Source organism: Mugil cephalus, chromosome 10 (genome assembly GCF_022458985.1).
Source record: "Mugil cephalus isolate CIBA_MC_2020 chromosome 10, CIBA_Mcephalus_1.1, whole genome shotgun sequence".
NCBI classification, from domain to species: Eukaryota; Metazoa; Chordata; class Actinopteri; order Mugiliformes; family Mugilidae; genus Mugil; species Mugil cephalus.
The window spans coordinates 8,026,249-8,038,540 of NC_061779.1; the positions used below are offsets into that span (position 1 = coordinate 8,026,249).

The 12,292-nt window shown below is 40.6% G+C and overlaps 1 protein-coding gene across 1 annotated transcript; it reads right to left on the reverse strand.

Annotated features, from left to right (window-relative positions):
• Positions 1-469: 469 nt before the first annotated feature.
• klhdc4 (kelch domain containing 4) lies at positions 470-9,850 on the reverse strand. The gene is made up of 13 exons (XM_047597553.1): positions 9,634-9,850; positions 9,299-9,390; positions 8,121-8,199; positions 7,575-7,673; positions 6,699-6,835; positions 5,725-5,817; positions 4,343-4,505; positions 4,162-4,240; positions 3,864-4,072; positions 2,101-2,320; positions 1,840-2,022; positions 1,533-1,667; positions 470-778 (listed from the first exon to the last, which is right to left on the reverse strand). The coding sequence occupies exons 1-13, from the start codon at positions 9,730-9,732 to the stop codon at positions 606-608; spliced, it is 1,761 nt and encodes a 586-aa protein (XP_047453509.1). The 5' UTR covers positions 9,733-9,850; the 3' UTR covers positions 470-605.
• Between the last annotated feature and the right edge of the window lie 2,442 nt (positions 9,851-12,292).

Sequence of the window (12,292 nt, forward strand, 5' to 3'; positions counted from 1 at the left end):
CACTGGTAATAGAAAATTTGATGGAACATTCGGGTAATTCACGATACATTCAAAAATAATACACAACACAATGTATTTAAGGCAGGAACTATCCCCCGACCTTTTACCTTATACTCTTTTTGACATGGAGAGATTTAGTGTCTTTCAGCTGGTTGTTTTGGCTGTCTGACACCCAAGTCTACTGTCTCTGATACAGTTTCAGAGTTCTCTCAGAAGCAGAGGGCTGATATGTTCAGTAAAAAAAGAAAGAAAACAGCCGATAGACGTACTGGTACACTTCCTGTTTGGCATATTTAAGGACTGTCTGGTGAACACGGTGGATTTTTTAGCTGCAGAAAGGCCCGAGTTGTTTAAAATTAAACTGGAGCAATGAAGAGCGTGAATGCTGGACTTCTCAAGTTAACACTCCTCTATGAGTCAGTGTCCAGTATGTAAAAAAGGTCGACATTAAATATGCTTTAGTGACGTTAATGAATAAAGTTATTTTATTAAAAAAAAAATGTTGGATCATTTCAGGGAATCTGAATAAAACCGTGATAAGTTCCAGGTGTTTTATAAAATGTAATCCATGACACATAAACACTCAGACAGTTCTCTGCGTCTCTCTACTGGTCTTCATAGAAGACTTTAGCCATAGCGAGGGCAACCTTGGCGACCTTTTTGTCCTTGGCGTCGGGGCCCATGTTGGAACGTGCGACTCCGATCCAGTACTGCTCCGTCCGGGTCTGGTAATCCATCACCGTCTCCCCCTCCTGCACGGCGGGGTGGTCTTCTTCATCTGGGAGCAGAAGAGTCAGATAGAAAGATTAAAAGATGCATGTTTAAATTTACTAAGTGAATAACGTCGACTGTCTTGTGACAATTCAACATTTTCCTGGGAAACTTTTGGATCTGACATTAGCGCAGATGTTACCCACACACCTAGACCAGACCAGGCAACTGTTCTCCTCCTCCACACTAGGTGGCGATACGTGTCTTTTCAGCGGGATAATACCACGTTAATACGGCCTGATTGACCTATTAAGTGATATGATAAACAAGAGTCGTTCATGCGGCAGACCGGTATTTCAAACAACAACCAGACGGATAATAGTAAATTTTTTAATCTTATACGTAATGTTCGCGCTACTTCTAATGCAGGTAAGATCCGCTCTATCCCTCAGACGGCTCCGTTTCTCTTCTTCTTCTTCTTCTTCTGCGACTGGCTTTCTTGGACGTTTTTGTTCCTGGTCACACGCCAGCGCAGTCGTGGAGCATGCGCACACGCATTATCCGATGAAAACTCAGATTCCAATCGCATTATCTGGGTGTCTCTATCGGATAATGAGACGTGTTTACATGCACTTAAGTTCTCCTGTTATAGTCCGATTAAGGCAATAATTCGTTTTTTTCACGTGCATGTAAACGCACTGACTGTATTGCCAGACACAGAAGGCCCATGTCCATTCTCTGATTAGTCACAACTGTTTTGGTTTTGTTGCTTCTTATTAATTAAAAGTGTCAGACGATGAAGAGGCAGAATAAATCCTCGCCTTCCTCGTCGTCACTCTCCTCTTCAGACTCCTCTTCCTCCGCTTCTGCTCCCTTCGCCTCCGCCTCCTCCTCCTCCTCCTCCTCATCGTCATCATCACCCTCTGACTCAGACTCTTCCAGCCACTCCTGCGTCTCTGTGGAGAGAGAATCATAAATCCAAATGAACCCTTATGCTCTTCTCAGCACTCCAACTTTTCCCTTGCGTCAGAGGATGCTCAGTCAGGACAGTGGCTGCGCTGAGGCTGAGCTGTCCGTGATTAAATTCCAGGTGTATTTTTGTCTGCTTGATTCGGATGGCTGACTCACTCGGGTCCATCTCGACCAGAACCTCCCACTGGTCCATCTTGTGGAGGTCCAGGCAGTAGAAGTCGTTCAGGGTGAACTGGCGGTCGCCCACCTCAAACATCCCCCCGTACAGGAAGAGCTTGCCCTGACGCACCGTTGCCATGGAGCTGGACCTCGGGCAAGGCTCCACCTGTGGGGCCGAAGCTGATGGGTGAAGAAAACGACATCGTAAACACCAGCAAAACCGCGTCAGTGTGAACCTGATAATGTGTTTAATCTTACCATCGTCTTCCTCTTCTTCCTCTTCTTCTTCATCCTCCTGAGAACCAGGAATCACTTCTTTGATGGTCATCACGGTGCCGTCCTCGGTGACGATCTCCTTGACGACCTCAGTGGGCCCTTGAGGTTCCGCCTCCCCTCCGTCCTCCTCCTTCTCCGCTCCCTCTCCCTCCGCCCCACCCTTCTTCCCCCTCCGTCGTTTCTTCTTCTCCGTCTTGTTTCCCTGGATGGAAAGAAAATGAGATCAGAGCAGCTTGGGACCGCTTCACATTTCAATGTTTGGTCCTAAAGTTGGAACAAAACGAGAAAATAGTTGAACAAGATCCATCCAGAAAAAGGAGAATCTGTTCAATCTGAATTAATTTAATTTGGTCCCACCCCAGTTTGTCTTTTGCTTCTGATTGACATATCTTCTCACCACTTCTACAGCTCCCTAATGTTGCTAAAATGATCAGCTGTGAACTCTGCACCTCCATTGTGGAGATAAATAAATGCCAGAATACCACACTATATTTGTGCATGCATACTGATTTATTTACATGCATATGTCTGATCAACAGCTAAATGCACTGGAGTATAAGTCTATGGACCGTTATGACAATGGTCATAAGGTGATGGTTGCCGATATTTATCATAGATTAATGGAAATAAACTGGTAGAGGAGACACAGAGCCTGACAGGACAGATGTCATGTGATTTAGAAATTAAATCCTAAGTCTGTGATGCATGTGGTACATATGCACCAAGATAAGGCAACTACTCAGATTTACTGACTTCATCCCCGGTTGCGACGGCTCTGCTACTTTTCACTGCGACTTGATATCGCTACACTTTTTAACAGTTTTCGTGCAGATTCGGATTTATAATAAACATATATTTTTAAAAATAAAACATCATATATGTTGAAAGAATGTGGTGAACACATTACTGCGCCACTGAATAAAATCCTGATAATCTAAATAAGCTGCCATACATCTCATCCTTTTCATCTTCCTTCAGGATTTCATTCTTCTGGATCTAAACCTTTTTTTTTTTTTAATGGGTCTATACTACACAGCGACATCTTAACATCTGTTTAAACTATGATTTATATTAATACAGCTTTCATAATTATTAAGTGAAAGAGGCAGAAAAAAAAGGCAAATCAAACAAAACTCTTATAAAAAATAATTAAAGCACAACCCCAAATCAAATAGATGTCAGCTCATGTTGGCTTAGTGCTACCACAGGACTTAAGTGTTAAGAGAAATATAATAAATAATTCATCATCTAATTCTTACTTTACTAATTACAGGCGTACAGGATTTATAGAAGACTAAGATCAGAGATGACCTCTTCAATTGTTACACATTATTAAATGTCCCCAGGTAAAACTAGTCCCATTTGAATAGGACCGTATCTTCACATTAATGGGAAATTAGTGATTTTAAAATAAACCAGAATGATCCTTTAAGACAGGGGTGTAAAACATAAGGCCCGGGGGCCAAAACCGGCCCGCAAGAGGGTCCAATCTGGCCCATGGGATGAATTTACAAAAATTACACTGAAGATATTAGCTGAAAATTTTTGATAAAATAAGAAATTGCACTTTTCTTGCACTAAAGCAAAGGGAAACATTTGGAGTTATCATTATTTACCAGGTAATAAGCTATCGTGTTACTGGTCCAGGCCCCTTGAGATCAAATCGGGCTGTATGTGGCCCCTGAACTAAAATGAGTTTGAAACCCCTGCTTTAAGAGATATGAGGGGCCGGTGTTGGGGCTCACCCTGAGCTGGCCGGGGAACCAGCGGTTCTTCACAGTATCGTACAGGTAGAGGTCATTGTAGAAGTCGCCCTCCAGCGTCTCCTCCTCTTCCTCGTCACACACCCCACCAAACAGCACCGCTCGTCCCGCCGGACCCACCGCCAGGGAGAAACCAGAGCGAGGAGGGGGCTTATTACCTGAGGGGTTCACCCTGGACCACGACCACTTCTCTGTCGGACGGAGACAAGTCAGAAAAAAAGAACCACTTAGTAGCGGCCAGATGATTTCTGCTGCACCGACTTGAATGGTTTTGAGTTACCTTGTCCGTCTTTACCCTCTCGCTTCAGCAGGAACATGTCAGAGTGGATGGTCCCCTTCTCTACCTCCTTCTTGACTCTCTGCACAAACCCACAAAGAATTCATTCAGGACGACATGTTGATGATACCCATGAAGCTCATGAAAAAAAATAACGACAACAAAAAAAAAAAAAAAAACGCACCACTTTGGAGTATCCCCCGTAGATGATGACGCCCGTGCCGTCCGGCGTGGACGTCATCTGACAGGCGGAGCGTGGGGAGGGGGCGGAGCCTGAAGGAGAGAGGCGTGACCAAGAGAAGGTGTCCAGGGAGAAAGAGTAGACGTCGTTGTAGTAGATGAAATCCCTGCAAGCAGAGGAGGAGGAGGAAGGAGAGTCTGTGTGAGTTAAAATATGACACTGACATAACATTATGACCACCTGTAGACCTAGTGATCACAATTTGTCCCTTGTCTAAGTCGCTCAAATCCTTCACATTCTTAACTTTTTCCTGCTTCTAACATCAAGCTAGAGGAGAAAATCTTCTATTTGCTGTCTGATACATCCCACCCGCTAACAGATAACACAATCTTATGGCTCATCAGTGCAGCTATTTGTTACTCGGCCGGTGAAACACAGTGGCTTTGTCTGAGGTGTTTCATTAAAAACAAGACTGAACCAAAATGCTACAGCTGGTGGCTACACAACCCAAACAATGAGACCCTAAAATGCTCCACAGATCAAACCAGACGAGGAATACATAGCTAAGCTAAAACTCTGCCAGCTTGTTTCCCTTTACATTACATGTAGAGATCTCACAATCTGATGAACTGATGTCATATATCTGTGCAAAAGTGTCTCAAGTAGCCAGAGAATTCACAGCTTCTCTGTGTTAGGACTTTATTCACGTTGGCTACAAATAACCAGAAAGCAAAGTGTCTGCAGGAAAGTCTAGTCTCCTATTAACCGTGTAAACTATTGATCCACTGGTTTCTCTCTTGTTGGAATAAATCCATTCTTTCGGAGCATGTTTGCTCCATGTGGGGTAAACACCAGGTGACAAATGTCCAGGAGGGACAGAAACATGGAGGTAGAAAAACAACCGGTGTTAATAATCTAAAAAAGCTCAGTACACACTTTTCTGTCTTTTGTTCTTATTTTCTCCACATGGACAACAGTCGGTCCCGGTGTGTCTTGACATCATAGACTGTATAAATATGGACGTGTCCCCACTTCCTTGTATTGGCTAAATTGACACTATTTCCTGGGGTCCATCTTGGAGACAGAGTTTGTGCAGAGTAGTGCTGACGATGACCCAGTAACACTTCTTCTTCTAGACTCACTTGAGTTTTTGATTAATTAATGCTACACTCTGCTCTAACTCCACCAGGTGCAACGACATGTTGGATTATATACACTGTACGTATTTGCAAATGAAGTGGTTGATATGACAACTGGTAGTCGCTTTGGCTTCACTTTTAAGGAGCAATACATCAAATGTTACTGATGATTGAGTTCAGAGATCAAACCGACCATTACCACTACCAAACACAAATATCTAACTAAATGAATGAACCTCTGTTTACCTGGTGCTCTCATGGAAACCTCCAAACACCAGCAGCTGCCTCTTGCTGAGGACCATCCGGTGGCCACTGCGGCCCGACGGACCCCCAGGGGCCCTGAAGAAAAAACAAAAAAAAAGAAACAGTCGGTTATGTTAAAGCGTATCATGTGTTAAATGGTCGGTAAAAGAGAGAGTAGAGTAGAGAAGCTTACAACATGTACTGTGCATGTTATATTAAGATTAATTTACATTACTGTACCTAATGTTTTGGCAAGTGAGTGTACATATGAATAAATGCTGTTGTAAATTTTAACATATGGTTAAAATTATTTTGCGTTAGGTCAACAAGGCTCATTTCAGGACTAAATAATTCACACAGACTGTGATTAATCAACTATATACTCACTGGCCAGTTTATTAGGTACACTAGTGAAAACAAACAACAGTCCTGCTCTACATGTTCTCTTGATGAAAGTTATGTGAAGAGAGCATTTGTTTAAAATAACTGAGAGAGCTGCAGATTTAACTGTGGTTTGTGCAGAAACGTGTTCCTAATATTTTGGCAACCCCAGTTTAATTAATGGGCTAGTTCAGATAACAGAAACACTTTTAATGTACTCCAGCCTAACAGCACCACAAAATACACCCTCCAAAATAATCATCCAGCTGATTATTGTTTCTGATATAGTTTGACATAAAATTATGAAGATTTATACCCTCTGGTGTACCTAATATTTTGGCAAGTGTGTGTTTATGAATACATGTTGTTTAACTTTTGATCTATACAGGATTGGTAAATAAGAATGGATGTCCATATACCTAATAAACTGGCACAAGTGTATATTATAATTAATAGCAAAGTATATTTAAAAAACAAATATGAGAAAACAGTATTTCTACCCAAACTCAGGTCCTCGTATTCACACATTCATCCTGTCTCACATTATTTTCCATTTATTATTTACTGGATGTAGCTTCATGACCCTCTGCACCTACTTGATGTTCTCCCAGGTGTGTGTAGCCAGGTGCAGCACCCAGAGGTCCTTGTAGTGGTAGAACTGCTCCCCGTTTGGAGAGGCAAACTCTCCCCCGAACACCCAGAGCTGGCCCCCGCCCTGGGGAACCACCACCGCCTGAAGGGAGGAAATGAGGGAGGAGTGAGACGGAGGGCAGGAACAGGGCTGCATAAACAGACTGAGATAAGGGGGTTTGATGCCCTCAGATTTGAATGTTGTTGATTTTTTGCAGCGTTTTCTCTGATCTGTGCTGCAGACGTCTGCCCCCTTCTGGCCAAAATGATGAATTGCCCAACGGATCAAAATTCACCTGCAGAAATACATGAATAAAACTTCTACTGTGAAGCAAACACAGTGTGGTGTTTACTGGCTGCTGGATTATCTAAGACCAGAACAGTGGATCACATCACTCCAGTTCTGAGGTCTTTACACTGACTTCTTGTTTGTGAATTAATTACTGATGTGGGTTTATAAAGCACTGAATTTGTATGCCATACATACCCGAAACAAACTCCCAGAAAACTGTAGATCCGCTCCAACTTTTAGCTCTTTTAAATAAAGGCTGAAAACGTTACTCTTTGCTGCTTCTTTTTGTCAAATCTATTTTTATCAATATCTTACACTAAACTGTATCTTTTATTCTCCTCTTTTATCTATTCTATTTGTGCTGCTTTTACACATTGTCCCGCAATCTTTTTAATTTCTCTATTCTCTAATGTTTTGTTTAAGATCATTTTAGCTTTTTTTTTTAATGTAAAGCACTTTGAGTTGCATTGCGTCTTAAATGTGCCACATAAATAAACTTGGCTTGCATTGCCTTAACAAACTGTGCAAGAGTGAGTTGAAACATAAGAACCTGGTGAGAGCAGCGCGGTGGAGGAGGGTTGGGAATCTCAGATTTAACCCAGCTGTTCTTCTTGATGTTGTAGAAAAACAGGTCGTTGTAAAGATACGTCTGTGAAACAAATAAAAAATATAGCAAAGGGTTTTTCAAGCTGTCCACAGTCTAGCATTCAAACGCAACAGCTGGAAGCAACAGTTGGAGAAAACAAGTGAAGCCACAAATCACATCATATAGAAAGCGGCCAGATGTGCACACCAATCTGTCCACAGCTGCATCGTCTACCCTGTGACGGTTATTATCTGAGGGGCAATTATCAACATAAATATTCAAAGCATGAACCATAAATCTTTTTTTAAATTGTAGAAAAATTCAAGTTTTAATCAAACATAAATAAATACTCAGTTTGACTGTAGCAAATCAAACCTACACTGATTGGAAAATGAATTGTCGCTATGGTAATGAGCTGCTCATCAAGTCTAGACACACATTTAAAGTCTGCATTAAAAAAACTGATGACTAACTAATCCAGAAAAATATTCATCGGAGTATTTTCTCTACCTTCTTTCCGTTGAAGAATTCTCCTCCAAATAGGATGAGTTCATCTTTCTCAGGATGAGCACAGAGTGAGGCACTTAATCTGAAACATATGATAACAACAGGACACAACACAACAACTGAGGTCTATTAATCCACATAGAAATATATGTATAAAATATGTTTAACACATTTCGAATCCTTACGGTTTCCGACGTCTCCCTGACCTGTCGCCTTAACATTTAACTGGAAATCTTTAAGGTGTTTTTCATACATTTTGTTTAATTTTCCGTCTCTTTGTATTATGAACATCTTTAGGGTCGCCTGGTGTCATCTTCTGAACACTTTGCATCAGTTTGTGGTCATTTTCCATCTTTCTGTCGTCATTTAACATCACTGTGGGCTGTGGCTGTTTTTGTTCCTTACTTTCGTCACTTTATTTTGGCCATTTTGCACGTCTTTTGGTTTGTTTGTGTGTCATTTTGAAGGCTTTGCCTCTTTAAATAGTCAGTTAACATCATTTGGTGGCCATTTGTCATCTCTTCATTTGGCATACCTTGTGTCCTTCTGACCTCTTTCTGTAAGCACTAAGAATCACTTGTGCTCATTTTGTATCTCTTATGTATATCTTTTAGATATTTTGGGGTCGTTTTATGTCTCCTTTTGACCACTTTGCACTTTTTGATTATTTTACCTCTTTCTGTAGTAATGTAACATCACATTATACTTGTTTAGTTCGTAATTCGGTCTCTTCATGTCTCATTTTGATAATTTCTGCATGTCCTTAGGTTTGTTTGTGTCTCATTTTGACCATTTTGACTCTTTACGTCATAAGTTAACATCACTTCGTGGTCATTTCGCATCTCTTTATGATTGTTCAACATCTCACCCCTTTGACAGCATGATGTGTCTCTGTGGTTGTTTTCTTTCTGATATTTAACACAGCTTTATAACATTCCTGTACCTTGTTTTAGTCACTTTCTGCATCTCATTTTGGTCATTTAGCATCTCTTTGTGGCTGTTTGGCTTCTCTTTGTAATTATAAAGAGCTATCCATTTCTGGTTATTTACATTATTTTTGCAGATCAAGATCAGGGGCACCATGCCTACTCTCAGACTCCTGGGCCTGCAACACCTGTACCCTTTCTTAAATGTCTCTATGTTCAATATTATGTTTGAGTTTTCATGTTGAAGTTCTTCACCTTGGTGATGGAGGCGGACACGTTGTCTCTACGACCTGAGTCTTCTTTGCATCCAGATTCTGAAACTCAGCAATCAAAGCCTCCAAGTCCTCCTGGGGAAAGGTGGAAGAAAGAAATATGTGCTTAAAACAGACAGACCTACTAAAAGATAAATGGATCATTATGCGAGAGTCACACATAGATTCGTTAATGCATTAAACAGACTCTAATAACTACGAGGAAATTAACATTTTCGTAGTGTTTAAATGTCAGAACTAAATGTCTATTAACGCGTAAAAGACTACTTGTGCCACATTAAAAAGGGCACATTAAATTCTTTAAACATTTAGTGTTACCTCTTCTCGTTTGGACCTCTTTGAGACCTTTTTCTCCATTTTAGCGGCCGTCTTCTCCGCTCCCTTCACCTTTTTCTCTTTCTTTCCTTTCTTCCCCATGGCTGCTGGAAACTGACACTTTGTATTACTCTTACCTTTTCATTTAAATTAATTCCAGTACCACATGGGAAGTCCGAACACACGCTCGGTGTTTTCTTCCTCTGACGACTGAGATTTACTTCCGGCAACAAACTTGACGTAAGCACGTTGTGGGGCGAACGTAGCGGCGCCACCTGTAGCCCGGGAGGACGCGTTGAAGTTGATCTATCTATCTATCTATCTATCTATCTATCTATCTATCTATCTATCTATCTATCTATCTATCTATCTATCTATCTATCTATATAAAAATTAACAGTAGTTTTAAATTTGTAAGCCCATCTTTAAGATAAAGTATGGCTCACATACTTATCAAAGAAATTAATAAAAATGACGGACAGCCAGAAGGTCGTGTTGCCCATTATCAGAGTGTCATAAAAAACGTTTGTCTCTGGCTTTAGCTCATCGGTTCAGCTTGGACATTTGTTTGTCTGCACGTGTCCACTTATCTCCAGAGAATGTGGAATGTCACAGAGAGAAACAGACACATCCTAATCAGCAGTAAAGTGCCTTGACACCCTGATAGGGCATTTGTTTGACCCTTAAACCTCTTTGGTAGATGCTGCTCTCACATGGCAACAGCAGTGAGTCATTCTGTTTAGTGTCATTTCAGATGGAGCGGTTTTTCATTTAACAGTGAACACAGTTGTTTAAAAGCAATATATTGAACAAATGTGACAAAGTAAAAACCAAAGTCCACATTGCGGCCGCCTTTACCTTTATGCTGCCTCTTACTGTCCCTTTTATTGCAAACTGAATAAATAATATACATTTACTAGCCAGCTTACTGGGAACAGAAGTGAATTTCATTGTAAAGTAACAACGCTGAAGTCTTTCTGGGCCTTGTTTGCGTCTTTACTGGATAGTTTTTAGTAGATAGACAGAAGTTATGGGTGAGAATGAAGAGGAACAACATATGTCAAAACATTGACACAAGCGAAAACAAAAAAAAAAAAAAAATGCAATGAGTCCTGCACTAAATCCACCGTCATGTCTGTTCTAATGTTCAGTTTATATTAAACAGTGTCAGAAATGTGGAAGTTTGAGGTGCTGTTAAACTGGATTGAAGTAAAAAGTTTTTGCATTGTTTAGCCTGATTAAAATGGATTAAAATGAGGTTGCCAAAATATTAGGAACACGTGTCGGTACAAACCACAACCTCCAAAATAATCAGTAGCTCTTTCAGTTGTTTTAAACAAACACTGAATACAATGACCTTCACGAAGACCAGATTTAATAGAGAACTGTTATATTAGAATGCATTACTAAGCTTTCTTACAATTATTCAGGTATTACTCAAGTCTGTCTTTCATTATCATTTTGCAGTCTGTAATATTTTGCATATTTAGAGGCTCTTTTATCAAACAGAAATACATTTTTAAAAGCTGTAAATGTGCATATTCTTATTTCAGCAACTGGTGAACACAGTGGAGTATTCAGCAGCTATAGATCAAAAGCACTTCCTCTCTGTAGGAAAAAAAAAAAGTTGAGGGTAAATGCAACTCTAAATTAAGGTTAAATGCCTAATACCAAGCTCAGATTTGGAGCAGGACTGTTACATTACAATGAGTGTACCTAATAAACTGGTGATTGTTGAATGCAGTACCCGTTCGGACCAGAAGAGGGCAGCTGTGCGTTTCTTTAATCCATTCAAACGTTTAACAGAGATAACAGAGATGGAAAAGTATTTTATTGCCTGACGTATAAAGAGTTCAACTGAAACAGGATATCTAGATATTAATATTCAGCCGCGATGTCTGCTTTGTGAAATTAAACCGAGAAATACTGCTGTGTGAGATGACGTTTATTGCTTTTATTGTGGCAGTCTCATTTATTCCTTTGAATGGATCTGGTTAAATGACGGTTTTTATCCTTTATCTCCATTGCTGTTATCTGTCCACGATGATTAAAAAAAGAAGAAAAAAAAGAAATAATAAATAAAAGGGAAGCCACAATGTTTAAGAAGTGACAGAGGCTATCAGCTCTTTCCACCCATCTGTCAGCATATTGTCATATTAATTTTTCCTTCACATCGTCTACAAACGATCACAAAAGGATCAGGCGTGTCCACACGAGTATCAGCTGACTACACACACACGCACACACACACACACACACACACACGCACACACACACACACACACACACACACACACAGCACATGACTACTGACTGCTAACCCCTGTTGCTTTTTCTAATGAGCCTTTTCTGGTTTATTCAGGAAAGGACAGACGGAGAGAGAGAGAGAGAGACGACTATTTAGAGGGAAAAGGTTAAGACTCGATCATCAGCAGAGTCACACTTTTTATCACAAGTTTTACGGCTTAAGCAGAATTGACAAAACGGTAACAAACACTCCGAAAAAGGCTGTTTTGAAGTCAAGATCAGACCGATCAGCCACAACATTATGACCACTGAGAGGAGACGTAAATAATATTGACCGTCTTGTGACAATTCATTGTGCTATCGCTGACCTTTATTTATTCTTGTTCCTTGGTCTTTCTTTTACTTTTCTCTTATT

What these genes read in the sequence shown, in the direction of transcription:
- klhdc4 (XM_047597553.1), bottom strand. Translation starts at nt 9,732, where the DNA reads ATGGGGAAGAAAGGAAAGAAAGAGAAAAAGGTGAAGGGAGCGGAGAAG. An exon ending in CACCGCGCTGCTCTCACCAG is followed by an intron (nt 6,836 to 7,574) that starts GTTCTTATGTTT and finishes TCCTCCCTTCAG; the next exon opens with GCGGTGGTGGTTCCCCAGGG. An exon ending in CACACCTGGGAGAACATCAA is followed by an intron (nt 5,818 to 6,698) that starts GTAGGTGCAGAG and finishes TTTTTTCTTCAG; the next exon opens with GGCCCCTGGGGGTCCGTCGG.